The sequence below is a fragment of the Colletotrichum paranaense genome (genome assembly GCF_030867605.1).
Source record: "Colletotrichum paranaense strain IMI 384185 chromosome Unknown Scaffold_11.1, whole genome shotgun sequence".
NCBI lineage: Eukaryota > Fungi > Ascomycota > Sordariomycetes > Glomerellales > Glomerellaceae > Colletotrichum > Colletotrichum paranaense.
The window spans coordinates 550,249-569,340 of record NW_026848969.1 but is presented as its reverse complement, the minus strand read 5'-3'; the positions used below and the strand labels follow the sequence as shown (position 1 = coordinate 569,340).

The following is a 19,092-nucleotide window of genomic DNA, read 5'->3' as shown; positions in this document are numbered from 1 at the left end:
GAGTTGGGTGCAAAAGGATCGGCGCGTCCATCCCGAGATCCCTGGCCTGCACTCTTCCTGGCAATCTGGTCCCAGACCTGGTCATCCGTCCCTCTTGGAGAGAGATCTCCAAGGTCAATGACTGCTACTTGTTACTCTATTCGCGCCTACACTAGGTACTACCGGTAGCAGCCCGGCGGCGCAACGCAGGGCAGACGGGAATGCCAGCAGCAGATGCCAGAAGCCGCAGCCGCTTGGTATCTCGGTCGACCGTCGACCTTGTCCTTGGGTGTCGCCCGTCGGTCGGTCCTTAGTCAAGACTTACCACAACATGGCTCCCTAGGCAGAGGTAGGGGGCAACTTGGACACCATTCCCACTTTTGCGCCGGCTGGCAGGTAAACCTCGGACGGATCAGATCAAGTACAGACCCCAGGGTCAGTCGATTGGGCCAACTGCAGGACGACGTCGCTTCAAGCTCCGCAATCTCACAAATTTGCATTGAGCAGACGGGTCCCAGGCCTGCTGCTACTGCGAGTCTGCGTGATCCAATGCGCCTGCTACTGCGCGGCGCACAGAGTTCCCCCCCAATTATCCATGCCTGCAGTGTGGTCGTAAAGGACCGACCCAGCCAACCCTGGCCAAGCGCTGAGCTCATTCGTCCAGAGTCCTGTTCTGGGCTGCAGCAGTTCTGACCCAGAGGGCCCATGTCGCTGGCATCTCATCCACACCTGCAGCGTATGTACAAACCTCTCGACGACTGGTGGATGAGTACTTTACCTAGACCGAAGGAGGAAGAGGAGGAGAAGGAGGAGAATCAAGGGCAGGAAGAACGATTCATACGAGTACGGATACTCCAGTCGAGACTCCATCGTTCTTCACGCAGGAGCAGTGATGAGCGGAAGCAAGCAAGCAGGAAAGAAAGAAGCAAGCTGTGCACTGTGTACCTGGCACGCCAAGGCAAGGTAGCCATAGTTCTCTCCTGCGTGGATGTCAGAAGCAAACAAATGGAGCCCAACAGCAGCGAGTAGTGAGCAGCAGATCAAACAAGACACGGCGAATCGACAGACGTTGGACGACTTGCGTGAACTAGCAGCAGAAAGGGAGTTGGGGACACAGAGAGAAGAGTTCAGGGAACCCGCAAAGACGCAGGACGCAACTTAACGGCCTAAGGTCAGTTGGAGACTTTTTGGAGACACCTGGAGGGGGGGCCTGGATCCAATCGATACTCGCACACTCTCACTCACACACACTCACACACACACACACTTGAGTATTGGGCCTATTGGCACTCTCACCTATGTGGACACACATTCATCCAGTTGCGCGGCGCGCCGATGTCTCTCATTGGGTCCCCCGCTCCCCCCAAGCCGAAGAAGAAGAACAAGAAGAAGCACGTACGAATAGCGACGGCTACCTTAGTGGCTAAAGTACCTTTTGGGTACGGAGAGCCGGGAGAGGTACGGAAGTACTTGGGCTTTCTTCACCTCACCTTGTCTCATCGACCACCTTATCCGCATTACACTACCTACGTGACTGACTACCTACCTTACTCCGTTCACTACACACCCATCCCACCTCAGGTTGATGAGAGAGAATCCTCCTTCTCCTCCTCCTCTTCCTCCTCCTCCTCTCATACCTTAGCTATTCTCATCCCATACCGTCTCATCACACCATTGCTTGTCTTGTCACAGAACCCCTCCCCCACCTCGACTACCTACGCATCCGAACTTCCCCAGCCACCGTCGTCGGACTAGCCAGAGTAGTTGCCGCAACTTGGCCTTCTCCTCTCTCTCTGATTTGGTCGAGCTGTGTCATCTTGTCTGGCCCGCTCCCTTCCCTTGAGCCGTCTGCTCTCCTTGCCCTCTACTACAGAGTACAGACTACGACTACGACATCTATTTGCCTGGCCTTGCCGCGCCTTGCCTCGCTCTAGGCTCCAAGGTAGCAAGTAGCAACAAGGTAGGGTACCTTAATTTTCCTCCACCCTTTCCGAGAATACCCTGTCCACTCTCCCATACTGCGTATACCTTACCAAACCTGACCTTGCCCTGTGCCTTGCCTTACCCTTCTTATCCGCCCAGCTAATACCTAACTAACGCTATCAGCCTCTCTGCTTCCTTTCCCACCCCTCCGGTGCGCCTCTTCCACTGGGCACTTACTCACTCGCTCTTCGCCATCCTCTCTGCCGGCCGCCGCTTCGACTCTGAGGTGTATCAAACAGCAGCCGCAGCCGCCAGCAACAGCACCAGCAACCCAACAGCAGCACCTCACCTCCTCACCTTACCTACCTCACCTCACCATTTCTCAACACCAGCCGACGCCGATGCCGACGCCGCCCTCGCCGCTGCCCAGAACGCGACGCCCTTTTCCCCTTCCCACAAAGTACCTCCCCTGTGCCTGTGCCTGTACCAGGATCCACCCCACCACAATCCAGATCTCCGAAGCTTCTCTGCAAGCCCTGCCGCTACCGACCACGCCCACTCCCACGCAACCCTCAACTCGCTGAGACGAACTAGGAAGCTCTGCGCTGCAGCTGCTCGCCGTTTCGTTCAAAATGTCAATAAAGTACGTCCCTCCATGTTCCCTTTCCCTCTTATGCTCTGCCTCTGTTTCCCCTTCATCTTCCCGTCATCCCACGCCGCCCCGAGCCCCAGCACCACGGAGTCATCCCGGTCAGCGTCCGTGGTAACCCCGCTGCCAACCTCGACCATCAACCTCCTCTCTCTCACACTCTCGGCTACATACCACCCCCACACTTGCCGTCCACCATGACGGATCAGTATCTGCAAGAGCAGCATGCCCTTACCATTGCCCGCACCGTCCAGAGAGAACGACAGCTTGCCCAGGCCCGCCTAGATTCTGACCATGGTGATAGTTGGGTCATGATCACCCAGACGGGTGATATCAACCCTCTTCCTCACGAACACATCAGACACAGATCCAATGCCAAAATAAGCCTCGAGCTGTCGGTACCCAAGGCCTTACAGCAAGGAAGGACGCCCTTTGCGCGCAAGAGCGACAATGGCACGGCATACATCACAACACAACGGGTATGCACTACATGACTTATCCCAAGACATGGCGCCGGAGGGCGAAGCTGATCACCCTGCTCCAGGTCATTTACATTCCTGCGAAACCCACCGCCGAGTTCAAGTCGTTCCATGCGCCAATCTTGAACTGCGCCGATTCCTACGTTGGCTCGCCGTTCTTTGGCGCCTGGTTCTGGTCCGCCACCGTCGTGCCCGTCTCTGGAGGCGGCGTGCCTGCCGACATACCACGGGTCGAGGTGAAGATGAGCTTCAAGGAGGGCGGTCACAGCGAGTTCCGGCAAAGGTTCGAGGAGCTCAAGGAACGACTTGAGCATGTGAGGCGTCTGCAGCAGGAAACGGGACAGACGGTCAACATTCCGGACGAGCCGCTGCCGGCCTACGAAGCAACCGAGGGCGGCGGAGCAGCTCCGAGCAGCCTGGCGCCGCAACAGCAGCAGCAGGAAGAAGCGGCCGGTCGGCCGGCAAGTCCGGGGGGTCAGAATGCAAACCGGCGTCCGGACGAACCCCCACCGGATTATGATGAGGCGCAAGCACAGACGCTCAGCATGCGACTCGAGGACCATGTTCGCGAAGAGTCTGACAGAGCATAGCGGGGGTTTTGATTCATCACGGGCTCATGACTAACGCTTTTTTGCATCGATACCTCCCTGCATTTCACTCCCTACACCTGTAACTTTTTATAGCATCTACACTAGCGGCTGGCGGATCCTGCGTTTCTTAACGAACTTGAAGTGTAGAGAAATGACGAGCACGTCTTGATGAGGAGAACGAGGGCGAGGACACGAGGATTGGGATGCATGCCCCCAGGCACAAGAGATGGGGGCAATCACAGTGTGCGCGAACCATCTCGCAAGGTATAGATGGACAAGACCTTGTGTGATGAGTGGCAGCCACCTCAGTAAGCATGATGGTTGAATTTAACGCTGGGAAGCTTGACGCAACCATGCGAGTAACTTTTCTTCCCCCGTAACTTTCTTTTGCCTGATCTTTTTCCCTTTGCTTTTCCACTTTTCCATGTGATTGTGACGAGATGGTGGCTTGGGAGCTTTCGGCCGTTCTCAAGGTGTGAAGTGAGGCAAGGTACCTAGGTAAGGTGAGGTACTCAGGTAAGTGGTAAGTACCGGTATAGAGGTAACCGGGCTGGAGGTAGTAGCACCGGAACGGCAGATCCTTGGCGCTCCGGCCCACGGTCACGTTGGCGGTTCCCGCGGTCGATGACGCTTAGTCACCCAGCCTTTCCACCGCAGCCAATCAAAACGGGCCAATTGGGAATAACTTACGACCGATTCAGAACACCCAGTTTTCGTTCCTTCGACGTCTCTGCCGAAAGCTCCCGACTTCCCACCCCCAATCAACCACTATCCACGACATCACGTCAAGCCAATTCACGCACCTCCGCCACAATGGGTTTCTGGGATACCATCACGGACCTCGCTGAGGCCGCCATGCCGTGGGCCACCGTCGAGGCCGAGGCCCCTGCCGCCGAGGAGAAGGTGAGCGAAGCTATTTTTTTTTTGCGCGCAATTTGTTGCAGGGCATGGCCTGAGGTTGGGCGATGATCACGTTCTCGCCTTCGTCGCTGTCATCGTTTCGCATTCGCTCTGCAGCTTTTTTTCGACAAACAAGAACCGTTGACTAATGTTTCTTTCTTCAGGAGGAGGAGACCGCTGAGGAGGAGTCCAAGGAGGAGCCCGAGGCCGAGGAGGAGGAGGCAGAGGAAGAGGAGGAGGAAGAAGAGGAAGAGGAGGATGAGGAGGAGACCGTCGACCCCAAGGAGCAGCTCGAGAAAGGTTCGTTCTTGTTTTTTTACTACTCCCGGAATCCCCGACACAAGATTCGATGGCGATACGCGACATTCGGTTTGCTGGGCGGGAAATAGTCGATGACACGCACATGAGCAATTTCGCGAGCTCCCCCATCGACACCCGAACGCCTGCTTCCCAACGTTATCGACCCGCTAAACGCGATTATCCGAAATTCCGAAATTCTACAGAACGAGTTGCTGACGATTTTGGGTGACAGACTGCGAGGAGTCCAAGGCTTGCGCACCGGCCAAGCACCACTACGACGAGTGCGTCGAGCGCGTCACGGCGGCTGCCGACAGCGAGGAGGGTGCCAAGGAGGACTGCGTTGAGGAGTGTAAGTTGTCACCAAGTTCTACATCTGTCCGTCATATGTATATGATGGGCAAATGGCAGACGGTCAAAGAACCTCACTACAGGGCCGACGAAAGCTGACATTATGGTGTAGTTTTCCACCTCGCTCACTGCGCCACCCAGTGCGCCGCCCCCAAGCTCTGGGCTAAGCTCAAGTAAATGCAACATTTCCCCAGTCTTGACATCGTAGACGACGAACGACGGAACGGCATCGGCGGTTCATCTTCTTTCTTCGAGACCGAGCCCATTGTTCGCATTAGCGGCATTGGACGACTGGTGTTCTATTTCTACGAGAGTGGGCTTCGCGCGCGCGCGAGAGAGAGAGAGAGAGAAATGTCGTTGCCGAGACGAGATGAAGACGAGAATGAAACTGTCTAGCAAACCGGCCCTAGAGTTTCCTTTGGGACCTCCAACCTACCCCTTGTACCTCCACCCCTCACCCCAGTGGTGCTCGTCAAGCCGGGTTGCTCAGTAGTGGGCGCTGTCCGGCTTGCGGCGCCGAAAGATCTTGTCTTTTGTACCATAGGCATATCGCGCAATAGATTCCTCCATGACTTTTACCTGCATGCGGATCGGAATCATGATGAGTGTTGAACTAACGCGGCTGGTTGTCAATGGCGCTATTTTCGATCTTGACGAACGATAGTTGGGCCTCTTGGACTGAGAGAGGTCTCCATCCTCGAGACCGAATCGGGAGCCGTCAAGCAGTAGCCATGGCACAGTTCTGTTAAAGAAACGTGTACAAGTTTTGGACTGCAGCTCAGAAATCTAGTAGAGAGAGAGAAAGAAGTAGGGGTTTCGGGGATGGATATTAGATGATTTTTGCTACGTGTTTATGACAAACTTGACGGAAGAAGGTAAAGTTGATCAGCTCATCTCGGATAGAGCAGCATACCTTACTAGGCGAGATGTCAGGCGAGGCGAGGCGAGTTTATGGCGCGACGACGGAGGACGGGCATGGGAACACTGGGAACGCAGTAAATCTGCTCGTGTGCGGCGAAGTAGATGAGACGATTGGGTAGTCGAGAGATGTGTACACATGCTACCGTAGCCATGTTCTCTCAAGTCTATCTGACTCTTGTTCGTCTACTTTGAGAAAGAGGGTTTTTTTGGCATTGCTCAGGTAGGATGTATCTTGAATTGACAATGGCCATCCTTTTTCGACTCCAGAGACACTTTTTGCTCAGACATGTAGGTTCGGGATAGGCCCCCCTTCCGAGTACATGTTACCCTGTGGAGCGGAGGATGGGACCCGGAGGAGGTGGCCCAAAGAGAGGCATTCGGCCGGGGAGGCGGGCCAATGGGGGAGGGCCGAGGGGGACGGGGAAGGGTCGCCCGTCGGTTGCTGCGCCGTACCAGTACGGATTCGAGGAAGTTTGAGAGCAACCCCGATTCTGTTGGTTGCATTCTGGGATATCTGAGATGATGGGTTGTTAGGTACAAAGCACATTAGGTACTACATGCATATCTCTTGGTCCTCGGCTAGGTGGGTGGGCATGTGAGCCCATTGTCGAATGCTACGATGCTGCAGTCAAGCTTTCTAGGTACAGTGAGTGGTTCATTTGGATTTGAGCTTAGCTCAGGTAGCTTCGTTCCCCTCTTTCTGCTTCTTTCTGTCTTTTACTCAGTTCGCGACGCTTGGTGTGCCTACCCCATTCCATACGGGAATCTTGTTCAAGTGGGATAATGAATAGTCGTACGCCAATGCTTCATGGGAAGCACGCGAGGTGGAGAGTTTGGGCGCCATGTCCCCCCAGTGTAATGCAAACTTGAGAGGATCAGGAAAGTGAAGAATCGTTCTGGACCAACATACACGGCCCACGGCACGAGCAAAAAGGCACAGGGTACACACCAGTCCAGACCGGGGAAGTTGGGCCGTTGGACTCGAGGGATCTTCTGTAGTTTTTTGGGAATTGATTGATCGAATACCTTAGCTTACCTTACCTTCTCTGGGTATCTCCCGCATCAGTTGCACTGCATCTGTGGCCCCCTGTTCCTGTTCCTGTTCCTGTTCCCACGTCCCGCGTCTTGTCGATTCTGCCAATATTCCGTTCGGGGCAGGCAGGTTTCTTCTTAAGTCGACCTTTCCGCTTTCTCTTCTTCAGCTTATTATTTCTTTTCCCCGGCCCTGTTCATTCCCTCCCATCCTTCCCTCCTCTTAGGCTCTTGGCACAACTTTTCGTGATTTACGGGCGGGCTTATCCAGTTATCCTCTTCTCTCCTCCCCAACCCAGCGCATTGTTCTCCGTCCCATCTCCATGCAGTGTTGGAGAGCCTTGGAGGAAATAGGAGGAACTCGAGACGACGACCGACAATCACAGGCTTTACTGCGTACAAGTCCACAATCCCGCAGGATAAAAGGTGGAACGACTCGAAAGTCAAGGACTCCCTGCCAAGACACGCCTAGGCCAATCTCCCGCCCGCCTGCCCGCTAATCCACCGTCCACAACCTGCCCCGGGCGAACCCAGCGCTCCGTGGCTGCGCCCACTCACCCGCTGTCTCAGGAAAACTTGCGACACCCGACGCCCCCCCTACAACCAAAGATCGGGCTCCCTAGCGCGCAAAAGTTCTGGCCCGTTTGGCGCTCGCGCCCACTAAAAGACACCTGGGACCCGATACACACATACACACAAAATGCACTTCTCCCGCCGTCAGAAGAAGGAGAACGACCCCTCGGTCGACAACTCCACTCCTCCCACCAACGACACCACGAACGACATTACCACCACCACTACTACAACCTCACCTCACACCGGCGTAAACGAGAACGAAAAGACGGCCGCGAACCCTACCCCCGCTACCGTCGACGCCGCTCTCGAATCCCCCGTCGACACCGCCGCCGCCCCGACGGCAATGCCGAACCACGCCCACCCCGGCTCCGGCTTTGGCAAGCTCGGCGACGAGGAGTATAACCTCCGCGATGTGGATTCCCGGTCTCGCGACGACGACATCACGGGGGCGGGTGGTGTCGCTGGTGGTGGTATTGTCGACGGCGACAATAATAGCGTCCTCGAGGGAACGGCCGTCGAGTATCGCACGTATAAGCGCCGCTGGTTCGGTCTCGCGCAGTTGACGTTGCTCAACATCATTGTCTCGTGGGATGTAAGTCGAAATATCTTGTTCCAACTTTTTGTCAATTTCTGGGCCAACTATAAAAAACGAATCGCAAAAGGGTATGAGGGTACCTGCATCAGACAAACCACCATCGATCGTACAGCACATCGTCAACAAGGCTGACGACTGATCACTTCCTGCTACCTGTCCTGCATTAACCACCAAAACTCCAAAGCCTCAATATCACAGTGAGACCAAGATACTAACACCAAACCACCCACAGTGGCTCACCTTCGCCCCCGTAGCCTCCAACGCAGCAACCTACTACCGCGTCTCCGAGTCCGCAATCAACTGGCTCTCCACAGCCTTCCTCTTCGCCTTTGTCGCAATCTTCCCGCTGACCATCCGCATCCTCCACATGGGCCCCAAACCCTCCTTCATCACCGCCGCCGCCCTCATCCTCGTCGGCAACTGGATCCGCTTCGCCGGCAGCCACTCCCGCTCCCCGACGGGCGGAAACTACGGCGTCGTCATGTTCGGCCAGATCCTCACCGGCCTCGCCCAGCCCTTTGTCCTCGCCGCGCCCACCCGCTACTCGGACCTCTGGTTCACCAACCGCGGCCGCGTCGCCGCAACGGCCCTCACATCCCTCGCCAACCCGCTCGGCGCAGCCCTCGGCCAGCTCATCGTGCCCTTCTGGGTCGCCGACCCGCAGGACATGTCCCCCGGCGTCCTCTACGTCGCCATCATCTCCACCGTCGCCTCCTTGCCGGCCTTCTTCATCCCCGCGGCACCGCCCACCCCCGTCGCGCCCTCCTCACGCACCCTCAAGCTCGGCATCCGGGATTCTCTCAGCATCGTCTCCCGCTCCCTCGAGCTCTGGCTCATCCTCATCCCCTACGCCTTCTACGTCGGCTTCTTCAACTCAATCTCCTCCCTCTTGAACCAGATGATGGGGCCCTACGGCTTCACAGACGAAGAAGCAGGCATCGCGGGCGCCCTCTTGATCGTAGTAGGCCTCGTCGCGTCCGCAATCACGTCCCCGATCCTGGACCGCACCAAGAAATTCATCCCCGCCATCAAGGTAGCCGTCCCCGTCATCGGACTGTGCTACCTAATCTTCATCTGGATGCCCGAGACGCGCAACATCGCCGGTCCCTACGTCGTCCTCGCCGTCCTGGGCGCGGCGTCCTTCTCCTTGGTTCCCGTCGCGCTGGAGCTGCTCATTGAGCTGAGTCACCCGGTGAGCCCAGAGGTCACGAGCACAATCGCCTGGGCGGGAGGACAACTCCTCGGCGCCATCTTTATCATTATTTCCGACGCGCTGCAGGCGGGCGCCGGAGCGAACCCGCCCAAGAATATGAAGAATGCGCTCGTCTTCCAGGCCGTTGTCGCTCTCGCCATTGTGCCGCTGCCGTTGTGTCTGGGCTTGTTTGGGCGGAGCGATAGGGTCAGTCTCCGACGTGTGAGGTCGGATGAGCAGAGCACGCGACAGACGACGAATCCGTAGATGAACTCTGGTCGCGGTGTGGATGCCATACGTAGTGCTAGGGTGACTTGTTGTTGTCGTGTTGGTAATTAGGCATTAGTCTTTTGTGCTATATAGTTAATTTTGGATACCCCCATATATGTTTTTCTCAAAACAAACCGTCTTACGTCTTTCCCATCTCATAACTCGTGTTCTGAGACAGATTTCCAAGTCATCCAGACTTGCCATGGCCGTTGGTGCGACTGTGACCGTTGACGCCCTCCCCGCGAATATCGAGAAACTCCTCCCACTCGCGCCGCAACCTCTCCATCTCGGTCCAGACATCCACCCCCAACGCCTCAAAATCGACAAGCTGCTCCTTGGTCAAGTCCCTCGCGCCCGGATTCCGCCCGACAGCCTTCCGCAGCACGCCCGTCGCGGGATCTCTCGCAAGCGACTCACGGTCCTCGACGGCGCCCTCCCATCCCCACCCCTCCACCTCTGTTTTCTTCACGTCCTGCCGTCCCGAAAACGACGCGGCGGACCCCCACTTGATCTTTTTCGCTTCCAGCTCCTCGAGCGTCTCGTCGTCCTGCAGCGCGATCCAGACGGGCGCCACGGCGCCGTTGTACCCCGTCACGGGGTGCCAGGGCGAGCCCAGCCAGCGGGCGAGGTAGAGCGCAAACTTGTAAGCCCAAAAGAGGATAAAGGGGAAGGGCACGGGGAACAGGTTGGAGGCGACTACGCCCGGGTGCGTGAGATAAAAGGAAGGACGAACTGGTAGGCGCTGTGCGATTTGGGGGTCTTCGGGTGTGAAGTAGGATTTTGCTATGCGCTGCGTGGCGGGTAAGTGGGACGACAGAGAGAGCACGTCCGTCAGGCGCTTGGAGGACTCGTAGGGCCCTTCCGTCTCGACGCCCTGGAAGTCGTCGAGGCGGAGGTGGCGCGCCTGAGGCTCGATGCTGCTCGTCCAGACGACGCGGCCTGGTGTTTCTTCGGGTGTGGCTCTGCTCAAGAGAGGTAGCAGCTCATGGGCAAAGACGTAGTGGCCAAAAACGTTTGCGCAAAAGACTTCACCGAGGACGGGGGAGGAGGGCTTGGTATCGTAAGCGGAGGCTAGGGAGAGGGGGTTATCGGGGGAGTCTGTGGGTACCAGGTCGGAGCGGACGGGTCGCTGGTTCAGGACGGCGCCGGGGCGTGCGAGCTTGAAGGAGGGCCAGGTGAGGACGGCGAGGAGGCCCTTTGTGAAGGTGTCTGTGAAGAGGCCGGCCCAGTCGAGGCCTGTCCAGCCGCCGAAGCCGGCGTTGAAGATGACGGAGTCGAGGCGGGGGATCTTGTAGGCGCGCGGGGGCGATACGGGGTCGGTCGGGTCGGTGAGGGTGCCGGCGACGAGGTTGGCGGCGCAGGCGTAGACGGAGGGGAGGTCGCAGAGGTCGAGCTGGGTGGAGAGCAGGTGGACGCGGGCGAGGGTGTCGTCGGGGTCGTAGTAGGAGGAGCCGGCGCGGGAGCGGAGGGCCGGGGAGGTGGTTGCCGTGCGGCGGAGGTGCTGGCGGAGGGACTCGACGGATTCGCGGGACTTGCGGACGGAGCGGGTGGTCGGGATGAGGATCAGGTGGGAGGTTAGGGGCCGGGTCGCGAGGAAGTCGTCGATGAGGCGTTCGCAGATGCCGAGGCCGACCCCGCTGGTTTGACGATGCCTGTCAGCTTACTGTATGTCTAAGGAGAGTCGAAGTAGATATCAAAAAGGAAAGGTAGAGGCTGGAGGGGCGGGCTGTGGTGATTCACCTGTTTGCGCCGGTGACCAGCACGAAGAGCTGTTCGCGGGGAGGGACCTTATCCCAGGGCGCTGCGATCATGTTGTTTGCTGTAGAGGTAGCTTGCTCAATTGATTACAAAATACGAGTAGATGGAGGAAATATAGGAGATCCCCGTGTTCGACGGCTGCGCACGGGGTAAGCGAATGACGAGGAAGAGAGAGAGGGAGAAGAAGCGAGCGTTGAGGGGGGAATTGGTGGTGGTGGTGGGATGTTTGGCGGTGAGTCTCGACTTGTACAAATTTCAGACGGAAAGTCAAAGGTCAAAGGTCAAAGGGGGGTGGGCGCGGCGCCGGCGGGACGGGAAGCTTAGTTAGGTACCTTAGAGAGGTCACTGCCTATTTGGGAAATTTGTGGTGTGTGCCACAGGGCAACGGCCGCCCGCCGTCTCAGCGGGTCCCCGGGAGCGTCTGGTCCTCCGGGGGCCCGGTCTCTCGTCTCAATTATTTACCGTAAATTGTTCACCATGAACGTCCGAGAAATGAGGCGCAGCTCATATTGAATACGTCAACGACACCTACAAACCCCAGTGAACATGCGCCGGGACAACGACTTCCTGATGGTGCCACCCTGATTAGCGCACCCCAAGAACTGAGAGATCTGGACTATCAGCGAATGACGAGCCCCGTCAGATCCCGGTATGCAGGTCCCAAAGGGCCAATCCCGCGGTCGGGTTCTCATTGGTTTGTGGTGTTTGCCGCGTCGAAAATGAGCCGAGCAAGCCGAATGATGGGTGAGGAAACCGAATACGGATGCGAAGGGATTGTCCAGATTCCGGTCGGGATTTCGTGATAATACAGAAATTGGAGGCGACAGCTAGTTTGCTTGTTACGTGAGTGAGCATTATCTTTGGCTATTTGGAAGAGCCGATATTGCTCTCTTTCGCCTTGAATGCCTCGTAATCCAGAGAAAACTTCCTCAAAAGGCCAAGAGACGAGATCCGTCATGGGTCGAGCACGTTATAAAAGCGAGCACAGCGGGCACCGGAAGTGGCCTTTCCACAAGCTGCCTCGGCGTGCTAAGTGCACGCGCGAGGGACGTTGAACTAACGGGTGTCACCAGTGACAGTGATATCGATGGATTGTTGAAGGTGTTCGCAATACATGTTAGGAATGTCGGGCATCTTGAAGTCGTCCTTCAATACCTCCTGGTCGGCGGTCGTGTCTCGGGCCTAGGAAGTATTCATGAGTAACACTCGCAAAACGGCAGGTAGAGCCTGAAAAGGACAGACGTGTGATGAAGACCAGGCACTAAGGGGTTTTGCTACCTAGTTAGTTGCTTGCAGCGACCTTTTGACTTTGCCTCGTCTTAGAGACCAAGATGGAATCCATTGCAATGGGAAAACAGGATAGATTGCAACTCAAAACCTTGCTCTATTCAAGGACTTACGATTTCGGTTACCTTACATACGGTGCTTATCTAGAGGGTATGACACATGAGCTTTCTTACCGCCTTGCCATTCCCACTATACCTTAAATAAGGTCCATCAACTCAATCAACTCAATCAACTGAATGCTCCCTCAGATAGGTGTCATAAGGGAGATATTGCTGATCAAACGACGTGAGGAGCTAGAGAAGATATGATTGGTTTGATTGCTTTGCAAAACGTATTGCTCAATCCGTCATGCTTCTCACGTCTGATTGGTCGACGATTAGCTTGAGAATGATCAACATGGTTGAAACGTCTCACTTCACTACAACTCACTCACTTCACATCCATCTCACTTCATCAATAAGAAAGCCATTCCAGGAACTCCATTTTTGAGGCACTAAACGAATTCATATTGATATTAAAGTTACGAAAACGCGATAATTCAAGAAAAGTAAATGTGTGTGCCTCCTTTTCTTCTACTCATCATCTTCATCCTTTATTTGCTCACAACTCACGCAGCCTTGCAGAGGCGGCCGTCGCCCTGCACCTCCCAATCATCGCTGCCGACACCCGTCAGAGCGTAAAACGTGCTGCAAGGGTCGTAGAGCTTCTTGATTGCCTTGAGCTTGGCGTAGTTTGCGCTGCCGTAGAACGTGGACTGGAAGTCGACCTCGTTGCGGTCCGCCTCGTTGAGGTACGCGCCGCCGCCGGGCGTCAGCGCCTTGAGGGCAGGGATGAGCGTGTCCGTGACCGTGGTCTGGCCCGAGACGAGGGTCGAGAAGTCGGTGCGGCTGTAGGCACTTTATCATGAAATGTGTTAATACTACGCTGTTCACAAGTGTGAGAGAGCAGAGGGAGACAAGACTCACGTTCCGACGACGGCGGAGAAGAGGGCGGTGCGCCAGGCCGGGTTGACAGAGTTGGCGACGGCGTTGGCGGCGCGGGCGACGTTGATGGTGAGACCCGAGATGATGCCGCCGTTGTCCAGGATGCTTCTGAGCGCGGTCATGAGGCTGGCCGCGGAGGCGTCGTCGGCGACTAGGGTGCGGGGCATGAGACGGCCGCCGATGTTGAACTCGGTCACAGCGGGCTCCGGGTTCATGTCGTTGTAGCTGTCGAGGAAGTTGGTGTACTGGCCAATGTTGAAGTCTGCGGCATGTGTTATTATCTTTCTGTCTTCCTCCCAAATTCTGACCCTGGACTCTAACTTACCATAGGTGATACCGGCAGTATCGAGAGCGTCGAGAGTAGGCTGCAGCAGAACCTGGAGCTCCTCCTTAGTCTTGTTGGGCAGAGTCGTAGGCTGCATCTGGAATACACCCGATGCGAGGAGCCAGATGCTGACAGCACCGGCGTCGACAATGTCAGGGAGGGTCTTGAGGTAGGTCGTCACCGCGCCGTAAAACACATCGTCCGTGACGCCAGAGTTGGTGAAAGTCAGGTTGGCCGACGAGACAATGGTGTCGGCGTAGGCCTTGACGGTCATGGACAAGACGGCAGCGTAGACGCCGCCACCGCCACCGGAAAGCGCCCAGTAAAGGTCCGAGTTGGAGGTCGGAGTCGCGATGAGTGTCTTGCCGCCGGAGGTGACGACCTCCCACTCAAGCACCTGGTCGGCCGCGAGTCCGTACTTTGAGACGAGGGGCCCGTGGCCGCCGCCCTGCGTGTAGCCTCCCGCGATGCCGACGGTAGGGCTGTTACCGCCCACGACGACGAGTCCCTGGGCGTGCGCAGCGGACTGGGCCTCGCCGGCCTGGACGCCGGCGCCGAGCTTGAGCGCCTTGCCCGTGTACGCCGTGGACTTGTAGTCGAGCACGCTAATGTCCTTGAGGTGGTGCGTCCAGAGCGCGAGGGCGCCGGCACCGGTGGACTTGCCGAGGTAGTCGTGGCCCGTGTTGCGGATGACGAGGCGGATGTTGTAGTCCTGCGCGAAGCGGATCGTCTTTGCGTAGTCGTCGGCGCTGGCGGCCTTGACGGCGTACTGGACGTAGGTGCCGATGACGCAGCGGTCCGTCTTGGCGAGGAACGGGTCGCAGCTCTGATTGGCAAAGAAGGCGGCCATGACGGACGACGAGGTCTGGATGTGCGTCTCGGAGGCGGACCAGCTGTTCTGCAGGGCTGTGCACTTGGCCTCGTCGTAGGCGCCAAAGGTGCTGTCGTGGCAGACGGCGCCGATGGGGATCGTGGCGATGAGGCGGCCGCCGACTGTAGTGTTGAAGGCCGACCACTCGGCCGCCGTCGGCCAGCATTCTTCGCCGGGGAAGCAGCGGCAGTCCGTGGCTCTCTGTGCGATGTCGTGGCCGCCGAAGAACGGGCCTCCCGGTCGGATGCCGGTGCCCGGTCCTGCCCGGCCGATGGAGAAGGCCGAGACCGCCGCGGGCGCGAGGGTGAGCAAGCTGAGGAGAGACACCATTTTGGAAAAGAGTGAGGGTGTCACAATCACTTGCTGTCACACAAAGTGGGAGGAGAGGGAGGTAGGGAGGGAGGGTGAGAAAGAACGACTGGAGGTTGGAGGTGAGGAGAGAAAGAGACCTCTCTCACGATGCAACACCAGCGCTTCGATGCTACATATTTATCAGGCAGGTCACGAACGACGGAACCAAGAGGCATCAACAACACGAAATGAGACTACCGGTTACAGCCAGGAAGCTGACGATAGTTTGATTACCACCCATGCCAATATTGACTACGATGGCCCACGAATACTAGCCGCCCACGCGAGCAGTTGTGGGAAGGAAACTTTTAAGCTATTGAGAAGATAGGGCCCCCGAACGGTGAACCAAGCATGTGCCTGACTCTTCACCCTGCGAGACCTTGAGAAGGGCCGGGAGGGCTATGAGAATCGGTGGAAAGGTTGGACAGAATGGGACAAGATGGGGACGGGTTGCCGCGTGTCCCTCCTTCGAAGCCTCAAGGGGCCAGCCGGGGCCAAGAGGTCGCGAGTTCGATTCGATGGATGGCTCCGAGAGATGAGGGGGAATAGGAATATACCTCAATGTCAACCTTCCGGAAAGGCCAGCGCCTACAGGTAAACTCCATTCGCCGTCTCGAGTTGCGGGGACTAATCACGCGTTTGTTGGAACTTGGCGAGACGGTTTCGACGATTGCAAGCACAACTCATGTAAAGCTAATATAGGCAGGTAGTATCGCCGGTATTCTCATCTAGGGGTTGTCCCTGACACGAACGGTTGCTGGCAAGCAAGGATGAGCCGTCGTCATCCATGGCCCGTCTGAGGTTTGGCAGCAAGAAGTTGAGAAAGCCGCACTAAACTGACTAACAGCCGTGCATATCTGGGGGACTCTGCAGGGGAGATTTCCCGTGGAAACGAACGACGTTCTGTCCGTTCCTGCACAGCAAACTACATTCAGCAGACTGCAGACTGAAGAGGTCGGCCGCCGGCAACCATGAGGGCGGTACTGGGACTAATGCCTGTCAAGTGTCAACCGTTCATCCTACGTGTGCGGTTACAACTTACAAGGACCTGTAAAGGTGGGCACTGCGCAGCAATGGGACCGTGGAGGCACCGTGGAGGGTGTACCCCGGGTGCTCCGGGTCGACGGACGCCACCCGAGCCCGGACGGAAACCAATGGTCCGGCCGAAGACAACCTCGTGCAACAACACCCTTCTTGAGTACCTTGTTACCTGGCAAGTTGATGAGGTCGAACCCAACTACTCCGTAATCACTTGAGTCAAAAGACAACTCTCCACGATCATCGACTAGTTGCTCACGACACTAGGAACGAAGGAGGGGAAGGGAGGCAGCCAAGTGATCCTCCCGCTGCGCTGTTTCCCTAGTCGCTTTGGAGTTTCGACGAGTCAATTTCCCACTCTACACGGCGTCTTTAACCACCGTTTGCTATGTACGGATACGTCTAGAGCTACGACGGTTCATCTAACCGTACTAGCCTACTTACAAAACACACGCAAAAGTCAAGTAACGCCCCTGGCGCCGCGCTTGCAATCCTGGCCCCCCGCGGCCCGCTCCCTGCCAGCGCTTGACTCGTGACCCTTGCCCAACTTCAAAAAGAATCACGCACATCAAGGGTTCAAGGATACTAGATAGCAGCATCTCTTTCCAAGTCCATCTGCCGACTCTTAGCCGAAGCGGTGCTCTATGAAGACCCCGTACGGTTGTCACTTATCTTCCGAATGACTCGTACAGCCTCCAAGGATTCTCAAGTTCCAACAACCAACTCCTTCAAACGGAAACTCTGCATACACAATAATGACAATTTGCTCTGTGTTACTCCGTACCTGAATCCGCACTCCGTAAACTGCAGGTAATGTCTCTCTTCATCCACGCCCCCCTTCATTCCACGTGCTGCAACGCCAACGACACGAAACCGTCACCGACGAGGGGCAGGGAATACAGACAGACCGTCCACAGGCACCACAGCTTCCACGCTCTGGCGTCCGTTTCCGGGGTCCGCGTCCGCAGAACCGCCGCGACGACCATGGCTCCCGACAACGTGGGCAGCAGCACCGCCCACGACGACCGGATGTGCCAGACGTAGACGCACACGCACGACCAGAAGGGGACCAGCACCGCGAGCGACGTCCTCGAGACCCTGTCGCCAAAGAATAGGGGCACCGTCGCGCGGCCCCGTCCGCGGTCGCCCGCCTGGTCTTTGAGGTCCTGCACCTGCATCGTCGTCAGGATGGCCGCGCTGATGATGCCCGCCCACACGTACCCGGCGTGGGTGATGGTGATGGGTACGCGTACGTCGTCTGCTGCCCCTGCTGCTGCTTCTGCTGCTGCCCCGCCGCTGATGGCAATCTTGAGGGAGGCCGTGTTGAAGAGGAAGTAGGCGACGGCGATGATGGCGTCCCGGACGAGCTCGTCGCCCCCGCGGAGGTCATTGTACAGCCACGTTAGGATCAGGATGAAGACGCCCTCCTTCCAGACGTCCAGCACGTAGTTCAGGGCTAGCACGGCGGGTATGGCCACGAGCATGGCCTTTCGAGTCTGCTCAGGCGTCACCTTGCCCGCCGGTATGGGACGCCAAGGCTTGTTCGCGAGGTCCTCGGCCACGGATTCGGGCCCCCTCTGGTTGGCCAGGTCGAAGATGAGCACGCTGTACCAGTTGAAGGCCACCACCAGAGGGAAGTGCTGGACGACGGAGAGCGTGGCTGCGTGGCCCGAGGTCAGGGGCGCGCCGGTGAGCCCGCCCAGGAGACCAAAGGCCGTGTTGGGTACGACGAATGTGGCAAAGTTGCTCTCGGTAAAGTCCCAGATCAGACGAGGTATGCGAAGGACCTCGGTGAAAGTGGAGGAGGAGCAGGAGGAAGAGGGTTTTGTGCTGCTCGACGCGATCTCGTCTTCAAACGAGGCGTGTTTGAGGGTGAGGGGACAATTTTCCCCGAGGCTGCCTGAACGCTGCATGATGATATGATGGGCCCCGTCCTACGGTCTGCTAACGAACTTGGCTTCTAGCAAGAAAGGAGATGAAGAATATGCTGTAAAGTTAAGATCCGACAGTTTGGTTTGACACCTGCGGTTTGAAGCACGAGAGACATAGAGAGACCCTCTTTGGCATCTCCTGATATCAAAAAAGGGGGCGATCACGGCCCATTGATAAAGGCCCGCCGAGCGTCGACATGATCAACAACATCGTCGGCCTCGGGATAGAGAGGCCTCGTGGCGAAACCCATTCACCGCTCTCATGATTCAGATTCATCCACCTTTGGCAACACATGCCGGATGCCCCCAACTTCCAGTCTGGATATTTGCCTCTATCGACGAATGTCAAAATTGTTAGTCGGTACTTGGAAGCTGGCCCCGGTCATGTCAAGGACGCATGTTCAAGACCCCATAGTCTCGGAAGCCTTGAAGATGGGACTTTGGAGGGATCTTGCGGAGAGACGATACACTACATGGCTGTGACTTGAACGGCAGGCAATACATATGCAATATGTAGTGACCCCTGAACGATCATACCCGGCTCCGGCTAAGCGATATACCTCGCGCGATATTGAATCACACAGTCACTCGCGGATCGCAGACGAAGTCGCGGAAGAGGTCGCGAAACCAACCAGAGGCCAGAGTTTGAACCAGAAGTCGTGGTGAAAAGCAAGGGATCCCTCAAGGAAACGTTCCCTGAAGCGGTTTCCGTTTAAGAGTCGTAGCATTCCCGCTGGACTGGGGATCAAGAAAACTGGTAACCGGAAGAAGACGAAGCTGCATCGTGAAAGTCT

At 56.9% G+C, this 19,092-nt stretch overlaps 6 protein-coding genes across 6 annotated transcripts; 3 read left to right on the top strand and 3 right to left on the bottom strand.

Annotated features, from left to right (window-relative positions):
- Positions 1-1,314: 1,314 nt before the first annotated feature.
- Positions 1,315-3,620, top strand: CPAR01_12517 (WW-domain ligand protein; the record flags this gene model as incomplete). The annotated part of the gene is made up of 4 exons (XM_060496773.1): positions 1,315-1,721; positions 2,086-2,545; positions 2,635-3,030; positions 3,096-3,620. The coding sequence occupies 4 exons, from the start codon at positions 1,315-1,317 to the stop codon at positions 3,618-3,620; spliced, it is 1,788 nt and encodes a 595-aa protein (XP_060344306.1).
- Positions 3,621-4,433: 813 nt separating this feature from the next.
- Positions 4,434-5,345, top strand: CPAR01_12516 (ubiquinol-cytochrome C reductase hinge protein; the record flags this gene model as incomplete). The annotated part of the gene is made up of 4 exons (XM_060496772.1): positions 4,434-4,523; positions 4,685-4,820; positions 5,053-5,169; positions 5,281-5,345. The coding sequence occupies 4 exons, from the start codon at positions 4,434-4,436 to the stop codon at positions 5,343-5,345; spliced, it is 408 nt and encodes a 135-aa protein (XP_060344305.1).
- Positions 5,346-7,821: 2,476 nt separating this feature from the next.
- On the top strand, positions 7,822-9,751 carry CPAR01_12515 (major facilitator superfamily transporter; the record flags this gene model as incomplete). The annotated part of the gene is made up of 2 exons (XM_060496771.1): positions 7,822-8,289; positions 8,525-9,751. The coding sequence occupies 2 exons, from the start codon at positions 7,822-7,824 to the stop codon at positions 9,749-9,751; spliced, it is 1,695 nt and encodes a 564-aa protein (XP_060344304.1).
- Positions 9,752-9,941: 190 nt separating this feature from the next.
- On the bottom strand, positions 9,942-11,565 carry CPAR01_12514 (uncharacterized protein; the record flags this gene model as incomplete). Its single annotated transcript, XM_060496770.1, has 2 exons — positions 9,942-11,391; positions 11,495-11,565. The coding sequence occupies 2 exons, from the start codon at positions 11,563-11,565 to the stop codon at positions 9,942-9,944; spliced, it is 1,521 nt and encodes a 506-aa protein (XP_060344303.1).
- Positions 11,566-13,406: 1,841 nt separating this feature from the next.
- On the bottom strand, positions 13,407-15,308 carry CPAR01_12513 (FAD binding domain-containing protein; the record flags this gene model as incomplete). Its single annotated transcript, XM_060496769.1, has 3 exons — positions 13,407-13,695; positions 13,765-14,044; positions 14,108-15,308. The coding sequence occupies 3 exons, from the start codon at positions 15,306-15,308 to the stop codon at positions 13,407-13,409; spliced, it is 1,770 nt and encodes a 589-aa protein (XP_060344302.1).
- Positions 15,309-17,206: 1,898 nt separating this feature from the next.
- CPAR01_12512 (uncharacterized protein) lies at positions 17,207-18,280 on the bottom strand (the record flags this gene model as incomplete). The annotated part of the gene is made up of 1 exon (XM_060496768.1): positions 17,207-18,280. The coding sequence occupies one exon, from the start codon at positions 18,278-18,280 to the stop codon at positions 17,207-17,209; it is 1,074 nt and encodes a 357-aa protein (XP_060344301.1).
- Between the last annotated feature and the right edge of the window lie 812 nt (positions 18,281-19,092).